Source organism: Cynocephalus volans, chromosome 1 (assembly GCF_027409185.1).
Source record: "Cynocephalus volans isolate mCynVol1 chromosome 1, mCynVol1.pri, whole genome shotgun sequence".
NCBI lineage: Eukaryota > Metazoa > Chordata > Mammalia > Dermoptera > Cynocephalidae > Cynocephalus > Cynocephalus volans.
In genome coordinates this window covers 30,608,907-30,630,525 of record NC_084460.1, presented here as the reverse complement: position 1 = coordinate 30,630,525, position 21,619 = coordinate 30,608,907, and the positions used below count along the sequence as shown (strand labels likewise).

The window sequence follows — 21,619 nt, the reverse complement described above, 5'->3', positions numbered from 1 at the left end:
TATTATATTCTAAAGAGGATTTTGGTATTCTTGCAGTTCAGATGTTTCCAAATGAACTGCAGACTATGTCAGTATTTTCAGTAATGAGAACCAAAATAAGAAAAATAAGGACAATGTTAGAAGTCTATCATAAAGTTAAATGTATTCAATTAAAAGTATTCTACTTTTTCTTTTTTTGGTGGCTGGCCAGTTCCAGGATCTGAACCCTTGACCTTGGGTTAGGAACAACTCTGCTCTAACCAACTAAGCTAACTGGCCAGCTCTCTTCCTATACTTTTTAATGTTGTAGTAAAATGGTAGTTAAAAAAATTTTTTTTTTTAATGTTTTTACATGAGGTTGACCTTTCTCCCAGATCAGTTAAATCATATGATGCCATATTTAGTCATCAAGATAGCAGAGCCACATTCCATGTACATGCCAGAGAATACATTAACAAATTCACTGGTGTACAATATCTAGCAAAAGCATATCTGAGAGAAATTTAATTTCAGTTAATTGCCTGAAAGGTGTTCGGTCTGTCTTCCAGCTACATACTCAAACATCTTCCTCTGGATTAAACCAGACTAGTGGAGAGTGATGTTCCTGGACAGCCACATACTGGCCTCCTGTAGAGTTGCTTTTGCTACTCTGTGACAGGATGCCATTGGCTTAGGCTGAGAGATGCTTTGTGAAGTTACGTGATGAATCATTTCTTTGGGTCTCCAGTAAAGCTGTTAGTGAAGGGTTTAATAGCTGTGTTACACAGCAACCTCTTTATGCAGATCCTTGAGGGAGGTTTCTTTCTAGTCCTACTATAAGGACAAGTTACAATTGTCTTGAACAACAGGCTTTGTTTTATTTTATGGCCACCATGAATTATGTAGCTGATTAGGTTTCCTTCTTTAGGGTGGGCATATAAAGTTTAAAGTCATATTTATGGCCATTACAAATATATAGTTTTTTTCTTTGAACAGGCTTTGTAACTTTGATGATATTTTTCATTTATTTATTTTTGAATAAGTAATTCAGTCACATGGTTAAAAAATCAAAGGTGGCAAAACGCTGTATGATTAAAAGGCACCCTTCTACCACTTTCCTATAGCCACTCTTTTCCGTTCCCTGGAGGCAGCCATTGTTATCAGTGTCTTATGTATCCTTTTGAAATACTTCATACATTTATAAGCATATACATTTTTAGGTTTGTGTAGCTCCATTTTATGTTTTTTCTTATCCTTTGTCACCCACTTTTTAAAAAAATAATTATTCTGTTTCTTTTTAATAATTATAAAATAATACGTGCTCATTGCCAAAGATTCAGAAAATGAAGAAAAGATTAAAGAAACCAAACATCTTCTGTAATCTTATTACTCAGAGATGGTCACTGTTCACATGTTGATATTTATTTTCCCAGATATTCCTCATTGAATACATATTCATCCTCTCTCCCTGAAATAATTAAATGAATGGATGCTTATAAAAATTTTAAATAAAAAATTTTTTGGTCTTGTTTTTGTGGCTGGCTGGTACAAGGATCGAACCCTGGACCTTGGTGTTTAAAATAAAATTTTATTATTTTTTCATGCTGTATTATTGTTAAAGGATATTCCTGGTTCCGGTGGCTAAATCCGAGTTCTTGGTGTCTGAAACGAAGAATTGATGAGATATGCCAGAGGCGAAAAACAGAGAACAGTTTTATTTAGTAAAGAGAGTATACTCTGGAGAGGATGGAGTGGGCTCCAGCGAAAGAGTGCCTCAAGAGCCCCTATGGCTACGTTCCCATTGGTTTTAAGTCTCCTTAGCTGGATTTGTGTCGTTTGGTCATTGGGTGAGCCCTGAGTGTAGTCTCTGTCATGTTGGTTAAAGTGATTGGTGCCCTAGCTGGTAGGAGCTCATTGGTCCAACCCAGTGGTGCCCTAGCTGGTAGGGTGCTTCCTGCCTGGAATGTCTCTCCTGTGGCTGCTTCTGCGCATGCCTATGTCCTCAGGGAACCAGTTTTCCCGCTTGCAAATAACCATGTTTCCTCCTCCCCCTCTTGTCTGTATCTAACTTCCTGCCTCATTATGACCTGGTTTCATGTAAGAGTATTTCACAGACAGCTTTCTTTCAGTAATTATATATCTTTAGTATATTCTTAATTTTAATTTTTAATTTTGAAATAATTTTAGATTTTAAAAAGTTGCAAGAATAGTACATAGTGTTCTTGTTTTCCCTTCACACAGTTTCTTCTAATGTTAACATCCTGTATTACTGTAAGTACAATAAAATAAACCAGAAAATGAACATTGATACATACTATTAACTAATCTACAGATATTAGAATTTTACCACTTGTCCCACTAATGTTTGTTTTCTGGTCCAATATCCAAACTGTGATCCTACTTTACATTTAGTTGTCTTGTCTCCTTACTCTTTTCCAATCTGGGACACTTTCTTAGACTTAACATTTTTAAGAGTACTGGCCACTTATCTCTCAATTTGGGTTTGTTGGATATTTTCTCATGATGAGATTGAGGGTATGCTTTTTTGGCAAGGTTACCGCATTTTTGGCATGAGGACCACAGAAGTGTTTTTTATTTTATTTATTTACTGTTTTTGGCAGCTGACTGGTACAGGGATTGAACCACAGAAGTGTTTTTATCCTCATCTCAGTAAATAATGTTAGGAGATACTTGATGTTGATAGGTTAACCGGTTGATATTTTACTGATGATGTTAAATTTGGTCATGTGATTAAATTAGTGAATGCCAGGTTTATCCATGTAAAATTATTTTTTCCCCTGCAAATATTCTGTTTCTCGTCATATTTTCATCCACTAGTTCAGCATCCATCAATGATAGTTGCCTTTCACAATTATTATCGGGGGATCTGCCAAATGGTGATATTCTATGCCATCTTTCTCCTGCTTTTGATAGAATTCTCTGTAAGGAAGAACTCTTTTTTCTCTTGCATTTACTTATTTATTCAATTATTTATAGCAGTATAATTTTTAACTATAAAGTGGTCCATTATACATAGATATATCTCTCTATATACATATATATCATAATTCATTTAAATAAATCTCCATTAATGGACAATGGGGATTATTTCTGATTTTTTAGTACTCTGAGTGCTATAATGAACATACCTCTCAGGGCACTTGTCCAGTTATTTCCCTAGGATAAACTACCCTAAGAACTATCATTTCTGGGTCAAAAGGCACACACTCAAAAAGTACATATTGCTCACTAGAAAAGTTAATATAAATGTCCCTCAAACAAACAACATATGAGAGTGACTGCCCATTTCCCCACACTATGGCAACATTTCTCACCAGCGTCTAATTTGTTATCTTATTGTGTTTTGGAATCGGACAGAATATACACGAATGAAACACTTTTTAGAGTGAGTAGAAGTTACAAGGAGGTAAGAGAAAGCTTGTAGTTGAACATAAAACTTTCTCATGAGCACTGCCCCACAATGGAAAGGGATGGAAGAGAGTTCCCCATCACTGGAAATGTTCAAATCAAGACTTAAAGCCGCTTGCTGAGGATGAAGTAAAGGGAGTTAGATAAACTCTGAGGCCCTTCTTGGTCCTGGGAGTATCTAACACTTTGGTTTATAGCTGTCTGCTTATGTCTCTGAAGTCTGAGTGAACTTGGATATCTTACATTTCAGTGGTTGAAGGCCTTTCACTGTTGGACTTGGGAGTATCTCCGTATTCTGGAGCAGTATTTCATGAAGTAAGTGTTCTTGTTTTCTTTTCTGGGTGCTAAAAGTAGTTTACAGTCACAGATACCAAAGCTTAAACTCTGTTTTGTACAAACTTTTAAAAAGGTCTCTCTCTCTCTCTCTCTCTCTCTCTCTCTCTCTCTCTCTCTATATATATATATATATATATATATATATATTTTTTTTTTTACTGGTAAGGGGAGCGCAACCCTCGGCTCTGTATGGTCTGCACCACGCTCAGCCAGTGAGCGCACTGGCCATCCCTATATAGGATCCAAACTCACAGCCTTGGCGCAACCAGCGCCGCACTCTCCCATGTGAGCCACGGAGCCGGCCCTAAAAAGGTCTATTTTTGAAAGTCATATTTAGAAGTAGCCCTGTTTTAGATGTCCTCTGCATAAGAAAAAGGTTTCACACTTGCAGTGGAAATGATCCAGATTAAGATTGAAATTTGCGGAAGCATGTGAGCCTTTTGTAGAAGTCACCATTTTTGATGGGGAGTAAATGTAAACAGTCCCCACTCCGTGAATAGGATGTATGCTAATTGGCATGTAATTGGTTCTTTGGAACATGCTTTCCCATGAAAACTGTGACAGCAATGTTGTTTTCTTAGAAAGCCCACCAAAAAGCCTATTTAACCCATGAAATTAGTTTTTAAGAATAGTAAAAACACTCTTAATTAGGTCACCATCATTTCTTGCTTGGGTTACTGCAACAGCTTCCTGACAAGTCTTTGTGCATTTAGTCTTGCTTGTTTACTCTTTATTTTGCCGTCAGAACCATCTTTCTAAAATGTGAATCTGATTTTGTCACTGTCTTGCTCAGCGCCTTTCAATGCTCACCATGAACCTCAGAATAAAATCCAAATACCTAGAGGGTCCTGCAGACCCTCACCATATCAACCACGTTTTTTTCTCCAACCATATTTCTTTTCACTTCCCTTCCCATTCTTTTTGGCCATATGTTAAAGTCTTTGAATTTGACAGTTTACCCCTCATTTTTATAGTTATCTCCATCATATGTACTTTGAGAACAATTTTTTTTTTGGCTCTTCTATCGAGTCTTTCAAAAACATTCAACTTGGTTCTCATAGAAATAGCAACTGTCTTTGTATTCATATTTTATTATCTTTATACTAATCTAATAAACTGCAATAATAACTACTGGCAGAAACAGGTGAGGAACAATTTAAGCGACTCTTCATAATTCACACAATTCAATTATTGGGAACAGGTGTGTGGGGGCGTAATGAAGAGTAGCCCACTAGCTACAAAGGCTCAGTGTGTTGTGGGCTTTGGGCAGTATGTTTTCTAGACAGAATAAGAACATCCTGAGAGAATTCTGACATACTCTCATTATGCTACACCACCATATTCTCTATTACCTAAATGTCTTTGCTTGTGCTGTTATCTCCTTATGGAGAGAGGGCCATTCTTCCCTCTTTTTGTGGTTGGCTCTACTATTCAGATACTACTTTAGGTTTTACCTCTTCCAGAAAGCCATCTCTCATCACCTTAGACTAGGTTAGATGTTCCTCCTATATCTTCTAAGGAATCTTGTGAAGGACCAGCCTGTGGCTCACTTGGGAGAGTGTGGTGCTGTTAACACCAAAGCCAAGGGTTTGAATCCCTATGTAGGGATGGCCGGTTAGCTCACTTTGGAGAGCGTGGTGCTGACAACACCAAGTCAAGGGTTAAGATCCCCTTATCGGTCATCTTTTAAAAAGAAGAAGAAAAAAAAAAAGAATCTTGTGCTTAACTTTTCATGGCTCATATCACACTCTTGAAATTGCCTCTGTACTTGTTTTACTCGTTGTGATATACTCTCCTCAAAACAAGTGCTGGCATCTCTTAGTTATTCCTAGTGCCTACCTCTATGTCTGCATATGCATTCCAATCTCTTCCTGTCTTCTCTCTTTCCATTAGTAGAGATTTGTTAAGTGTGCTCCAAATGCCAGCTACTCTGCTAGGTGCTAGAGACAAAGAACAAAACATAGTCCCTAACCTCATGGTACTTATATTTCTGAGAGAAAGAGACAATAAGTTAGTAAAAAAAAAAAAGAAACAGATTTCAGAGTAAAGAATATCACCACGGATTAAGAAGTTCATTTTATGATGATAAAGGGGTCAGTTCATCAAGAGGACATAACAATTCTAAATATTTATGCATCTAATAACAGAGCTTCAAAATATGTGAAGTAAAGACTGATAGAACTACCAGGAGAAGTAGATCCACAATCATCGTGGGAGATTTCAATATCCCTCTCTCAGTGATTGATAGAATAAGCAGAAAATCAACAAGCATGTAGAAGATTGGGACAACATTATCAACCAACTTGACCTAAATGACATTTATAGAATACTCCATACGACAACAGCAAAACACATATTCTTTTCAAGTGTACATGGAACATTTGCATGATAGACCACATTCTGGCCCATAAAACAAGGCTAAAAAAATTAAAAGGGATTCAAGTCATGCAAAGTATATTCTCTGACATCAGTGAGATTAAATAAAAAATTAATACCAGAAAAATATCTGGAAAATTCCCAAATAATTGGAAACTAGATAACATATTTCTAAATAACCCATGGATCAAATAAGAAATCAAAAGGGAAATTAGAAAGTATTTTGAAATAAATGAAAATGAAAACACAACCTATTAAATTATGTGGGATGTTGCTAAAGCATCCCACATAATTTAATAGGGAGAAGCATTTAGGGAGAAGTTTACACTACTAAATGCCTTTATTAGAAAAGAGAAAAGGTCTCAAATCAATGACTGTAGCTTTTACCTTAAAACACCAAGGTCAAGGGTTTGGCTTCCTGTACTGGCCAGCAGGCACAAAAAAAAAAAAAAAAAAAAAAAAGAAAAACTAGAAAAAGATAAAATTAAATTCAAAGAAAGCAGAATACAAGAAAATAATAAAGATCTGAGCAGACACAAATGATAGAAAACAGATAATAGTGAAAATCACTGATAAAGCTGGTTCTCTTTAGGATGAACAGTAAAATTTGATAAACTTGGGAATGGTAGATATGTTCACTATCTTGATTGTGATGGTTTCCTGGGTGTATAAACAGGTCAAAGCTTGTCAAAGTGTATACTGTAAATATGTGCAGTTTATTTTATGCCAATTATACGCCCATAAAGCTAAAGTTGAAAAATAATATGATTTCAGTCACTCATGTTAAGTGTCACATAATCAAACTGAAACTTTAAGGGAGCAGACGGATCTCAAAACAGTCCAGTTTTTTTTCTCCCCAAAACAGGAGATTCCAGCATAATAAGGAAGTCCCTTCTTCTCTAACCATTATGAAAAAGTAACTTGATGTTAAGCAGTATTTTTCCTATTTCCTTGATCCCACCTTGAAAACCTACTGTTCTGCTATTTCCTAGTGGAATTTGAGACCAAAAAAGTCCATTTATGATGGTGACAGAGAAGGATGTCAGTACCTACAGTTTTGGTAGGAATTATTAAATAAAGGCAGGAATCGTTAAATTAAGTTTGACTAAAAGTTTCTTCAGACATAGTGAACTGTAACCTAACTTGATGTGCAGACTGTAACCTACTCTAGTAACAGATAGCTGATTCTCAGCCAATTACAGGCAGCCAACTGTTCAAACCTCGTTTAAATAAGGCAGACATCCAGCTGGAACCAGTCCAGCTGTTTCTGTGCCCCACTTCCAGTTTCAGTATGTCACTTTGCTTTTTCTGTCTATAAATCTTACCCGAATACGTGGCAGCTGCAGAGTTGCTCTGAACCTGTTCTGGTGGCTGCCTGATTAACAAGTCATTCTTTGCTTAATTAAACTGAAATTTTAAAAAAAGTGATTTCAGTTAATGGAAAATGTGTTCAGAAAAATAAAGCTGGGTAAACAGATATAGATTGATGGTCATGTGCGTGGCTGTTTTAGATAGTGTGTTTGTAGAAGGTGCTCTGAGGAAGTGAAATTTGAATAAGAGGTCAAAATGAAGTGAGCAAGCCATATGGAGGCCCTGACTGGGGAATGAGCTTGGCATTTGTGAGTTGGAGAATGATGGCCAGTGTGGCTAAGGTAGAATGAGCAAAAGGAGCCAGATTATATAGGGCTTTTTATAGACATGGTTAGGAGTTTGGATTTTATTTGTGGTGTGATAGGGAGACACTGGAGATTTTAAAACCAGGAGAAAATGATTATATTTATATTTTATGTTTAATAAATATTGCTGTGGTTACCATAAGGGAAGTGGACTCTAGCACAAGAGCTTAAGCAGGGAAAATGATTAGGATGTTGTTGCAATAGTCTAAGCAGGATGATGGTGGCTTGGAACTAGTGTGGTAATTTTGAAGGTGGTGGACAGTGATTAAATTCTAGTTAGATTTTTAGAGCTACACTTGTTAATAGAGTTGATGTGAGACATGAAGGCAAAAGAGGATTCAAGGATAACAGGTTTTTAGCCTGAGCAACTGAATGAATCGTGCTGTTATTTAGTGCTATTTAATGCTCCTCGCTCAGTATCCCTCAGTTCTAAGGCATACTGAGGGAGGAGCAGGTTTTAGTGCTGTGGGAAATCAAGAGTTCAGATTTCACCATGTTAAGTTTGAAGTGTTCATTAGATATCCACATAGAGGTGTTAAGGCAGTTGGTTGTGCAAATGTGAAACTCGAGAAGAGAGGTCCAGGCTGGAGGTATAAAATTGGGATCTGTCTGCCTATAGAGCATGTATAAGCCATGAGACTGGATGTGATCATCTAGTGTGATTGCCAGCCTCCAAGATGGCCCCCAAAGATTTCCACCTTCTGGTGTTCATACTCATATAGTCCCCTCTGACATTGTACTGCATTTGGTCTATGTGACCAATAGAATATGGTAGAAGTAATGGTATGTCATTTCCTAGATTAGATTATAAAAGACACCATGTCTTCCATCTCAAACTCCCTCTCGGATCACTTGCTCTGGGGAAGCCAAGTCATGAGCAGGCTTATGGGAAAAGCTCAGTGATGAGGAATTGAATCCTCCTGTCAACAGCCAAATGAGCGAGGTTGGAAGCAAATACTAAAGCCCCTTTAGAGTGCAGCCCCAGCTGGCAGCTTGTCTGCAACCTCATGAGAGACCCTGAGCCAGAACCGCTCAGTTAAGCCACTCCTGGATTCCTGGCTCCAGACACCATGTAAGATAATAAATGTTTGTTGTTTTAAGCTATTAAGTTTTGGGTTAATTTGTTACACGAAATAGATAACTAATACACATAGGGAATAAATTTAGATAAAAAGTACTGAAACCTGGGCACTCCAATACATAGAGGTTGTGAAGGGGAAGAGGAGCTAGTAAATAAAGCTGAGAAGGAGGAAAATCAAGAGAATCTAGTGCATGGAAAGCAAATGAAGAAAGTGCTTCAGGGAGAGAGTAAAAACTATATCAACTGCTGCTGCAAGGTCGGGAAAAGTTGGACTGAGGATTGATGATTGATTTGCCAAAATTGAGATCTTTGGCGACTTTGGCAACAGTAATTTCAGTGGACTATGGGAATTAGAGACTGAAGTGCAGTGAGGAGAGGAAGTGGAAAGAGTATAGACGACCTTTTTGAGGAGTTTTGCTCTAAAGGAGGACAGAGAAATGGTATAGTAGCTGGAGGGAGATGTCTGGTGAAGATTTTTAAAAGTGAGGATCTGCACATTTAGTTGCTGATGAGAATAATCCTGTGGATGGAGAAATTGATGATGTAAGATAGAGGAGATAATGGGATGAGCAGTGTCCTTGAGGAGGCAAGAAGGAATGGGATCCAGTTCATGGGAGAAGGGTCTGGCTTTAGATGGGAAGAAAGGAGGTTCATCCATTGTTAATAAGAGAAAGGTAGAGAATACAAATATAGATACAGGAAGTTGGTGGACTGGGTAATGGGAAAATAAGGTGTTTCTAATTTAATTGCTTGTCTTTTCTCAGTAAAATAAGAAATGAGGCTGTCTGCTGAAAGTGAAAAGTGGGGAGGGAAGTTGGAAGTTTGAGAAGACAGGAAGATGTGAAATAGTCCTCTCAGCAATACTATGCTGAATGAATAATTGGAAGAGCTTTGTGTAGCCACTTAACCCTCATTTAAAATGTTTCTTTGTGTGTGCGTAGAGGAATAAAGGTAGAGGTAGTAATATCCAGCTACCAGAGCATGGTAACTCTCTATACCTGTGTAAAATAACCCCTTTAGGACTGTTAACCTTTAAGAACTCTGAATGAAGAGGCAAGAACAGTTGCTTCCCCCAAACACAGTGGGGACAGCTTCAAACTCAGAGTCCTTTGCTCCCCATTACTAAATATGGATCAATTTGCTTATAAGTTGGGTGTTCATAAATCAAGAGCTACCTATATTTTATTATAGTTTCTCTAAGTAATAAAATATGAAGAAATAAAATTGTGTAACGCCAAATGAAAAGAACATTTCTAAAGAGAAGTTTATCATGACCTTATGTTGTTTCTTTCTTAAGCTTCAGCAGATTTTATTATCTCTTGCTTAAGGATAGGTAAGAATATGTGAAAGTGGAGAAGAAAACTGCACAGGAGAGAAAAAAGGAATTTAGCATCCACAGATTAGATTTTAACTGCTTTCAACAAATATTTCTGTTTTCTGTGTTTAGCCAAATACTGATAGTAAAATTGTGAATTAATCCACTTACACCCTGCCCCAGCTAGGCATGGTCATTCAAATGGAGATGTGACATAAAGACAAATTATATTTAGCATATGTTTCTCTATAATAGTATGGTAGGCAATTAAACTAACCACTGCATAATGTTAGTTCATTATGGAAACCAGCCCATTTGCTGATAGGCTTTTTGAGACTATTAGTTATGATATTTTTGAGACCTATTTAGAACCATTCTAAGCTATCTGGAACATCAACACACTTTGAAAGGAGGCTGTTGGTAATATAAATATCATGTTACTACTTCTTACTAACAAGGATAAATAAAAAAAAGAATCAATTAGATAGTTGTAATCCTTTTATACCTTTGAAAAGCAAAGTTCATGCCTCTGTTTTCAAAGAGAGATAAAAAGTTAATCTCAGGAGCTGACCAGTTAGCACAGTTGGTTAGAGCTTGGTGCCTATAACATCAAGGTTCAGGGTTTGATCCCTGTATTGGCCATCTGCCAAAAAAAAAAAAAAAAAACCCAAAAAAGTTTATCTCAGGTAGCTAACATATTGCTTTGTACACATTACCTCACTTAATTTACCAAGACCTCTGTGAAATAGATTACTATTCCCACTTCATAGCTGAGGAAACAAAGGCTCAGAGGGGAAAACAACTTGCCCAAAGTTACACAGGTGGAACCTGGATTTAAACCCAAGTCTGACTCCAAAGTCTTTATTCCTTCTACCTTGCTAACTTGTTTTCACTAAAAAGCCTGTCAGTGGCCCTTACAATATTGTAGGATACAGTTTTGCATATGGTTGGGATTTGGGAAGAGGTGCTCCTGAGTCACCAGCATGGGCTCACTAAAACAAGTCATGCACTTCCCTTCTAGTTCTAGTGGATTGGTGAACTGGCTTGTAGTAGCAGACTAACCCTCCTGCCAAGACAACTAGGAAAATGGGATGAATACAAAAAAACATCTGTCTGAAGGCATTGGAAAGTACCAAGATAGCCAGGACTCAAGGGATGAGGAGCCCAGAGAGGAAAATACCAAAAAAGAGACCAGCAGTCTGAGCCGTTTTCTCCTTGAAGCATTTATCAATTTGTAAGCAGCACAGTCAGAGGCAGAGAAGCAGAACAGAAATTGGCGAATAAGAGGCCAAAGAGATAAGAGCTATTGGCAGGCTCAGGGTACTAGAGAAATAAAAATTTGAGTGCAGGAATGACCAAGGTGGCAAGGCTCTGGTAAATGACTTGGCTTTCAGTTGGGACCTCTGAAGTACTACACTTAGGAGTAAGCGTAGACCAGATATAGATCAATCTTAAAAAGACTGAATCAAGCTTCTAATTAGCTTGATTCCTAATTAAAGTGATATAATTCTATTCTAATTAATTACCAGAAGCTTAAAGAAATCTTTTCTGAAAGAAAATAGCCTCCTCTAGAGCATCTATTATTTTTCATATACAGTGTCTATCATTCAGTCAAAAATTACCGAGCATAAGAGACAGAAAAAAAAAGGCAATAAAAAAAGATTCACAGGTGATTCAGATATTGGAGTTATCAAACTCAGACTTTGAAATAACTGTGATCAATGATTAATATATTCAGAAAAACAGATGACAGGATAGAAAGTTTAACCAGAGAACTGGAATATATAAAAGTGAATCAAATGTGAACCCTAGAACTGGAAAATATAAGTTAAGAGTACAATAGAGTTTAAAAGCAGATTACACCCAGCTAAAGAGAAGATTAGTGATCTGGAAGATAAGGTCTGTAGAAAATACCTAGACTGGGGCCGAGCCCGTGGCGCACTCAGTAGAGTGCTGCGCTGGGAGCGCGGCGACACTCCCGCCGTGGGTTCGGATCCTATATAGGAATGACCGGTGCACTCACTGGCTGAGTACCGGTCACGAAAAAACGACAAAAAAAAAAAAAAAAGAAAGAAAAGAAAATACCTAGACTGAAGTTTGAAGAGAAAAGGATAGAAAACACAAAAAAGACCATAAGAGATCTATGAGACACAGTAAAAAGCTCTACCACATATACCAGTGGGGTTCCAAAATGGGAGAAGAGACAGAATAAGGCAGAATCAATATTTGAAGAGATTAGTGCCTGAAAAGTTTTTCAAAGTTTATTAAAGGTTTCAATTCAAGAAGCTCTATAAATCCAAGCAGGATAAATTTAAAGAAAAACATGTATCATAGTAAAACTCAAACCAAAGACAAAGATTAAAAACAGCCAAAGGGGAGGTAATTATTTTTAATAAGTAGATGGAAACTAATTTCTCAACCAAAATGGTGGAATCCAAAAGACAATAAAAAAGGTATCTTTACAGTTCTGACAGAAAACATCTGCCAACATAGAATTAATTATATACTAAAGGAAAATGTCTTTCAGAAATGAAGGCAAAATAGACATTTTTAAGCAAATAAAAGTTGATAGAATTTGCTGCCAGCAGACCTGTGTTATAAAAAATATGAAAAGGCAGGAGGAGGATTATGATCCTCAACATCAGGAATATAAGAAGGAATAAATAACAATGAGAAAGGTAAATATGTGGATAAATCTACATGAATATCGACTATATAAAATAATAATGTTATGGATTTAAAAAATACGTAAAATTAGAGCTGGCTGGTTAGCTCAGTTAGAGCACAGCCTTGTAGCACCAAGGTCAAGGGTTTTAATCCCTATACCAGCCAGCCACCAAAAAATTAAAATGTATGTAAAATTAAAACTATAACAACAATAACAGAAAAGTCTGGAGCAAGCTATATGGAGTAAAAGTGTTCAAAGGTATTGTCCAGGAAGTGGTAAGAACAATCATTTATACTATAATTAATGGCAAGGATGTATGTCATAATCTGTAGGTTAGCCACTAAAAGAATAGTAGCTAAAGGTATAACCAACAAGCTAATAAAGGGGAAACTGGGATAATAACAAATAATTCAGAAGAAAGCAAGAAAGAGAAAATGGAACAAATGGAAAATAAAATAGTAAGATGATAAACTCAAACACAAATATATCAGTAACCACATTTAATGTAAATAGACTAAAAATCCAACTAAAAGATAGTGGTTGTCAGATTGGGTTAAAGAAAAATAATTACAAGCTGCTTTTAAGGAACATATTTCACATATAAGGACACAGAAAGATGGAAAATAAAATATAGAAAAAACTATATCATACAAACATTAGCCCAAAGAGGCTGATGTAGCTATATTAAGATCAGATAAAGAACACTTTAAGATGAGAAAATTTACTAGAGATGAAGAGGATTATTTTATAATGATAAAAAGAATCACTCTACCCAGAAGACAGTAATTCTACAAAGAACTCCATCCAACTACATAGCTTCAAATATATAAAGCAAAAATAACATACCTAAAACAAGAAATAGACAAATCCACAGTCATAGTGTGAGGTTTTTAACATATACCTCTCAGTCAGTGATAGAACAAACAGGCCAAAAAAATCAGTAGGGATATAGATTTGAACATATCATTAGCAAACTTAACCTAAATGTCATATATAGAATGCTGCACCCATAAATGTTAGTATGCACATTCTTTTCAAGTGTACATGGAGCACTTACCAAAATTAACCATGTGATGGACCATAAAGCAAGTCACAGCACATTTTGAATGATTAAAATCATACAGTGGGGCTGGCTGGTTAGCTCAGTTGGTTATAGCACTTTGTTGTAACACCAATGTCAAGAGTTCGGATCTCCACACTGGCCAGCTGCCAAAAAGAAATAAAATCATACAGTGTATTTTCTATGACCATAGTAGAGTAAAGCTAGAAACCAATTATAAAAATATAAAAAGAAAACTTCCAAATATTTGGAAATTAAACATTGTACATTTTAAAGTAGACTCAATTAAAGAGGAAATATCAGTTAAAAAAGAATATATTTTCAACTGAATGATATTGAAAAAACAACATTTTAAAACTGTGATGAGGTTAACACTATATTCATAGGAAAATTTATTGCCTTAGATAATAAGTAAACTATTATGAACAACTTTATGTTAATAAGCTTGAAAATTTAGATGAAATGGACAAATTCTTAGAAAAACACAACTTATTGACAAAGAAAAAACAGCAAATCTGTGAAAGAAATTGAATCTTAATTTAAAATCTCTCAAAGAAATCCCAGGCCAGATGGCTTAACTGTGAGTGAATATTCCCAAATCTTTGAGGAGTAAATAACAATCTTATAGAAACTTATTAGAGGTGGCAACAGTCTGGTTCTTCAAAAAAAGAAAAAGAGAGAACAGAAGAAGGAAAAACATTTCCCAGTTCATTTTATGCATTCAGCAATCTTGGTCCACTATGGAGTTCCCCTTGGCTGTTATACTAGGGCACTTCAGAAAGTTTGTGGGAAAATGTAACTAAAAGACAGTATGAATCCTTCCATGAGCTTTTTGAAGACCTCTCTTATATGTCTTAGAACTAAAATTCACCTCATACCTTTAGTGTGTTAACAGTTCCTCAACAGATATTTAACAAATGTCAGATTTTATTTATTCCCTTTCCTCAAGTCAACAGTGGCACAAAATGATCTAGTGATACTAAGTTATTCTCCCTCATATGTACACTGGCCAACCAGCCTAGAACTGTATTCTAGGAAACAGAGATTTTTGCTGACAGAATAGTTTCCCCCCGCCCCGAACTCTGGAATCTGATAGTAGTAAGATTTAAATTAATTTTTTTTGTGTTTGTTTTTCTCCTGCAGACTCCATTAATAATATACCTCTTTCATTTCCTAATTGACTATGCTGAATTGGTATTTATGGTAAGTAACCTTCCACATAAAATCGATATGTATGTATTTTTAGTTTTACAGTTTATTGTCTTCTTATTTTTAAGAAAAAATGTCTTAGGAACTCAGAAGTTTCTCAGAAAGTGAAAGTAAAAACATATCTTTAGTTTGAATTCATGGAACTGTGATAGTATTATGGAAGTGCGAGGAATAGTCTTTGACATCTGGCCAGTTCTAATTCCTTATTCTTTCTAAAATTTGGCTTCTGGACTATGTAGTCTTGAATTTTCTAGCTCCAATTCTATGATTGGCTTTAACTGTGGTACCAGTGTGATAGGCATCTTGAATTTCCTAAGCATTCTGCTAAAAGATTCTGTGAGTTATTATGGAAGAGTCCATAGGCTTGATGAGATTTTCAGGGGCAAGAACTTCCAAAATTGAGATTGCAGGACTATGTTTTGAGAGCACAGCAATTTGAAAAACTTGTCTAGTCTAGGGTTGAAACTCTGGGTCAAGAAATACCTAAGAAGTCCACTGAGATCATCCTTAATAATTAAAATGGTTGCTGTTTATTGAGGACTTACTATGTGCTAGACACTTGACATACATCAGGCTTGCAAAGCAGTGGGTAGTATTCCCATTTTACAGTAAACTTAAATAACTTGCAATTTTAGAGCAAGTTTGGGATACCAAACTGAAGTGGGCCTAGATGGTTCCTAACTGGGTTTTCCAGTCAGACCTTCCTGAATGGGCCTTATCTTCGGGTAGTCAAAATGAGGGTTGAAGTTCTGCCTGACTGTAAGAGTTCAGTACTGGATAGCCCACCACCATCCCCAGACTCCAAGCCCTGGCAGCATTCCACTACTCCTATATATACCAGTTGGGTTCTATTTCCTATTATTTTGTTTTCTCTCTCGACAGATAACAGATGCACTCACTGCTATTGCCCTGTATTTTGCAATCCAGGACTTCAATAAAGTTGTGGTAAGTAGTTAGTGGGTGGCACAAAGCTGGTGGAATTTGGTAACCTGCTAGTCTTTGTTATTACAAAGAATCAAAGATCATGTACTTAAAGATCCAATTGCTTTAAAATGCTAAGAAGTGGGAGTGAAGCTTCTGGCTTGTTCAGCCAGCCCTGGAATGAACAAACCCACAAGACAGTTTTACTAATAGATACAGAAAGGTCAGCTTAATCTAGGTAGCTCATTAATAATTGTTAATGTCCACACAGCTGTGCAAGTTCAGACTTTCTGGAGCAGCAACAGAGCTGAACAACAGTTATATTAATGAGGACCCTTAAAAATCCTCCATGCCTTTCACAAGTTTTTCTTTTCAAAGGAATATGGATACAGCTTTTAACTCACTGTGTTATGCCTGTCTGAGGTAAAATTGGATTCCCAATGTCGTTTCTGCAGAGTAATCTTAATTGGAAATTTTGCGTGTACAGGAGTACTTCAAAAAGTTCCTGGAAAAATAGAATTAAAAGATAATATGAATCTTTCCATGAACTTTTTGAAGTACCCTCATATTAAAAGCCTGTTGAAAGTATTGATGTAAACTTTAGTCTTAACCTATATGTAATAACCAAGGGGAATTGCATAGTGGAACCATTCTCCTTTTCCTGGGTTCTAAGAGAGTTAACAGATTAACCATGCGTACTGTCTGTGTAGTTAGTTATTTTAAAAAATTTAGCTGGCTGGCTAGCTGGTTGGTTCAGTTGGTAGAGCATGGTGCTGACAACACCAAGGTCAAGAGTTTGGATCCCCATACTAGTCAGCCACTAAAACAAATAAAAATAAAGAAAAAAATTAAAATTTGGCTACAGTCCTCCTTGATTGGCTGGGAGCCACTGAAAGAATTTAGGCTGGAGTGAGATAAGGTTGCATCTCAGACACTAGTGTTGTCTGTTGGTGGTTCATTTTCACTTCTGTTACCTAGTAATACCAGAAATAGCAGTCTGCTTTTCTGTGACCCTGGTCATCAGTAACAAAAAAAGCTGGCGAATTCGAAAACTTTAGACCTCAGAGAGATTTTTAAAATATCTGGATTGAAGGTTCTTAAGTTGGGGTCCATTTATAGTCTTAATGGGTCTATAAAACCCTTGGAATGCTATGAAAATTGTATGTGTGCATATATCATTTTTTTCTGAGAGTCCAAAGCTGTTATTGGTGCTCAGAGTCTTTTAATTGCTCCCCTAAAAGATTATGAACTATGTTTTGGAGTTTTAGAATCACTAAGACCTGGGAAGGAACCTCTTAAGCTAACAGAGAATAACTTGAAAATTGTAGGGGCTGAAATGAAATGCTTTAACCAGGATACCCTTAAGGGCTACAGATGAAATAACTGGGCATGAGATTCATAAACTGAGGAATTCAGAGATAAATCAGCAGTGGCTATTTTCTTTTCCAAGATAGGTTGTGTATATAGACCACAGTCTTTATTTGAAGTTATATAGAGTAAAATATTTAAGGATGAAGTGTCAGAGTATCTGCAGCTTACTTGCAAATGGTTTGGCAAAAAAAAAAAAATGTGTGTATGCATACATGTGTGTAGTTACAAAGGAAATATAGCAAAATGTTAATTGGTAAATATAGGTGTTTATTGAATTCTTTTTTTTTCAACTTTTCTGTGGTTTGAAATTTTTCAATATAAGGCACCTATGTGTTTAGTTATATTGTCTTTGTCAATGTAACCCATTGTATCAACAAGCTAAAAAAGAAAAATCATATAATTATATCAGTAGATTCACATTAATAATCTCAGCTAGCTGCGTTCTTCATCAGTGCATGAGCCGAGTGGTTCACTACTAAGAGTCACTGGAATTCACATTAATTCAATATTAGTAGATTCAGAAAAAGCATCTGACTAAATCCAACACCCATCCATGATAAAAAAAAATCTATCTTCGTATAGTTTTGGATCTGGGGGAAAAATAAATCCGAGTGTGTGTGTATGTACTTATGTGTATATGTGCGATATATGTGTGATATATGATATAGATACGAATATCTAAGGGAGTGTTGGTAGCTTTCATTTAAGATCACAATCAGCCAGATCTTTTCAACCAAAATGTAAAACTGAAGTATGTTTTAATGAAAGTCGATTAGAGATGCCTATATCATATTACTCCTTTTTTTCTATTCAGCTGTCATAAAAATATCCCCCCCCACATACACACCCCAATTGAAACAATTTTTAATGGGTGGGGGGAGCTTTTGGAGAAGTAATGAAACTAGGTTTCAGTTAGTTTTAACAAAGTCAGGCTTCAGAGTCATTAGGAAAGATGACTTGAATTTAGAGCACCAATTATTTTAATTAATTTGTTATTTCTAAGTATATGTAGAAACATAGAGTTTTTTTGTGTTTTTTCCTTTGCATGATTTAGAGAGAGAAAAGCGAATGAGCAGTTGTCAATACACTGTTTTTTAGTACACTATGTTCTGTTATCATCAAGACTAAACTAAAATTTGGAATATTTTTGTTTCTCTATCCTCGAAGTTCAGACTATTAGAGGATTAGGCTTCTTGGTCAGGATAAGAGTTTTATTTATGCTGTGTCAAAAATCAGCTCATTCTTGATGGCATATTTTGATGATACTAACATACAACTGTTGATTTAGATAGAATATCAGCATATGTCTTCCTCTAAATCTTCTCCGCTTTGTCAGAAGGGTCTATATCATATAGTCTGGAAGCATTTCAGTCTTGCTAGGATTTGATACTTCTTATCCCTGGTAATGAAACAGTGTTTATACCCAAATGCATCCTGGAAAATTGTGGTGCAGAGAGGGGACTCCAGCCCCACCCCATCTTCAGCTGTTAGCCTATGGAATATGAATGCCAGTTGACTGTGACCAGTTGATAATCATGACATTCTACCTCTCCCTCACTTCACAAAAGCAATATTAGTCTAGTCATTCCTTCGCTGAGATGGTGTTTCTTGTTTGGAACTCAGAATTCATATTAAGAGAGCTGCAGGTGGTTTGACAGTGATAAAAACCTGTATCCTTTTAATGTGATTATAGGGTTGTATATTTGGAGGATAGGCTCCTGAATTTGGAATGTGCTGAGGCTAATAGATGGAGATGGGTTGGGGTGGTGTATCCTCCCCACCCCCCAACACCACCACCATATTTTGGGGATGTAAATAGGAGTAGACACAGCTTCAATGATTAGAAAAAAGCCCTTTAAGGCCCAGCCTGTGGCTCACTTGGGAGAGTGTGGTGCTGATAACGTCAATGCCAAGGGTTCGGATCCCTATATAGGGATGGCCGGTTAGCTCACTTGGGAGAGCGTGGTGCTGACAACACCAAGTCAAGGGTTAAGATCCCCTTACCAGTCATCTCTAAAAAAAAGAAAAGAAAGGAAAAGCCTTTTGTTTGAAGCAGGGGAATTACGTCCTTGCAAAACCAGTCTTCCAAGAGACAAGTATAGGGGAGTGGGTAGAAAGGAAAGCTTTACCCGGGAAACTTTTTTTAATTCAAAAATTTCTATTGAAGTGTACATAAGGAAAAGCATGCCATCTGTGTACAAGCTGATTGATGATCACAAAGGTAACACTCAGGTCACTATCCTTCAGGTCATTTTTAACCTCTTATGTCATTGCTTTAAATCTCATTGTCAAGACTGCTGAATATATCTAAAAATATTTACCTTTGGATTTTAAATTGTACTCCCTAACCTCATTTGTTTTTGTACTTCTAATACTTTCTTTGGGGAGGGGGGGTGTGCATGTGTGTATAATTAAAAAAATTTTTTTTCTTAGATTTTTAGTCACTTTCCTGTCTCTAGCTATTTGCAATGGAGATTTTAAAAAGAGATTTTTACCAGTACTTAGAAGAGCTGATATCAGGCCTATGAGGCCAGCCATAATGGTGGCTGTGCTGGTGAGACTGAGGGAGACAAAAAGGTAGCAGTGAATGTGGGTACTGCCGACTTCACTGCCCTTCCCTCCTGGAACTCTCCTTTCAGGAAGTCTCTCTGTTTTAAAGTATTTGAGAAGATTAAGGTTACAAGGAAGTGATTTTCTTCCGTGACCCACTTCCTTTGCTTAGGATCTGCACTTTCCTGGTAGTTCCCTCCACATCTCAGTGCAGCCCTGCTGGCTGGCTTCCAACCTGGCGAATGGGCTGCCCCTGGATGGACTCCGTGTTTCCTTCCAAAAGCCTTCTTTGTGGGGCTCATCCCCTCCAGGTGGCAGCCTCTTTGCTGCAGAACTCGAGGACTCTTAGCTAGTGGGGACTCCTTCCTTCTGTCACTGCTGCAGCTGTCCTCACTAAGTGCTTTGATTGCTGAGCCAGCCCCTTTCTCTCTGATAAAAGCACCTTAGTTTCTATTTTATCCTTTTAATTAAACAACCCCAGCTGTGAATGGCACCATAAATCTTATTGATGCTAATTCCCACCACTTAACTTGGACTCTGCCAACTGTGAGAAGAACATAGAGATGATCAAAGGAAAGTTTTTGAAGTTTGTTTCAGGTTCTCTGATTAATCCTCTACCTAAACCTATGCAAGAAGTCTGGGGTTATATCAGGGTCCTATTTTTCCATGAACTTTTTGAAGTATGCTTGTATTCCTCTGATGACCTCTTGATTTTCTTTTGAACTGAAAGATTTTCTTCTAAAAAAAATTAAGGTTTTGAAAATTCTGAAATACCTAAGTCATGCAAAAATAGGTAAAGAATAATACATATTTGTGAACCTATTTTCAGCTTGAAGAAAAAAATCACACGTACAGTTTGCCTTTCTCTGATAATTTCATCTCCTTATCCCCCACCTTCTGAATTTAGTGGTTATCATTCCCACCCACATAGCCTTAACTTTTACTACATTTTAAAATATCCCTAAATAACATATAGTATTATTCTGTATGCTTTTAACTTTATGTAAATGGTACAATGCAATTATATTCTATTGTGATATGCTTTTTTTATCATTAAATATTTAATCACACACAGTTAAGCACATGTTACTTTGGCTCCTTTGAAATAATATTGTTTTTTAGTAGCTTACAACATTGGTTTTATACTGTCTAAATAAAATTCTCTGATCATTAAACCAGCAGGACTATGCATTTTGGGTTCAGAGGCTTTTTTCATCTATATTCTGACCCATGATTGTGAACACACCCATGAACTTGTTGGGACACACCTGGGGAAAGCAAGAGCTTTCTACCCGTATCCCACTCGCTCATAATTATCCAGCTGCTGAGCCACACTCATCTGTTCTCCTTTTCTTCATTATGACCATTCTACACCTCCTCTGTGGAAGTAAAAAACATGAAACAAGAGGAAGAAAATCCAAGATATGATGACATTTAGGATCATTCTACCTTGCTTGAAAATATTTTGCTTTCCTTATGGAACTCTGGAGTTTTTAGGCCACTGACTGACGATGACTCTTCAAAACGCTAAGAACTTTGCTTTGCCACTCATTCATTCACCCATTCAACACATATTTACTGTTTTCCCCATTCCAGGTGTTAGGCATACATGGTGAGCAAATAAACATGGTCCCTGCCCTCGTGGAACTCATAGTCTAGTGAGGGAGAT

The 21,619-nt window shown here is 36.7% G+C and overlaps 1 protein-coding gene across 2 annotated transcripts in view; it reads left to right on the top strand.

The window, feature by feature from the left end:
* Nucleotides 1-21,619, top strand: part of PIGU (phosphatidylinositol glycan anchor biosynthesis class U) — an 87,388-nt gene that overhangs the window by 7,936 nt on the left and 57,833 nt on the right. The window contains exons 2-4 of one of the 2 annotated variants that reach the window (XM_063107878.1): nt 3,638-3,702; nt 15,043-15,102; nt 15,991-16,053. In XM_063107878.1, the coding sequence (XP_062963948.1) occupies nt 3,638-3,702; nt 15,043-15,102; nt 15,991-16,053 (188 nt within the window). The remainder of the gene's footprint in view (nt 1-3,637; nt 3,703-15,042; nt 15,103-15,990; nt 16,054-21,619) is intronic. The other variant, XM_063107888.1, reaches the window with a different exon arrangement.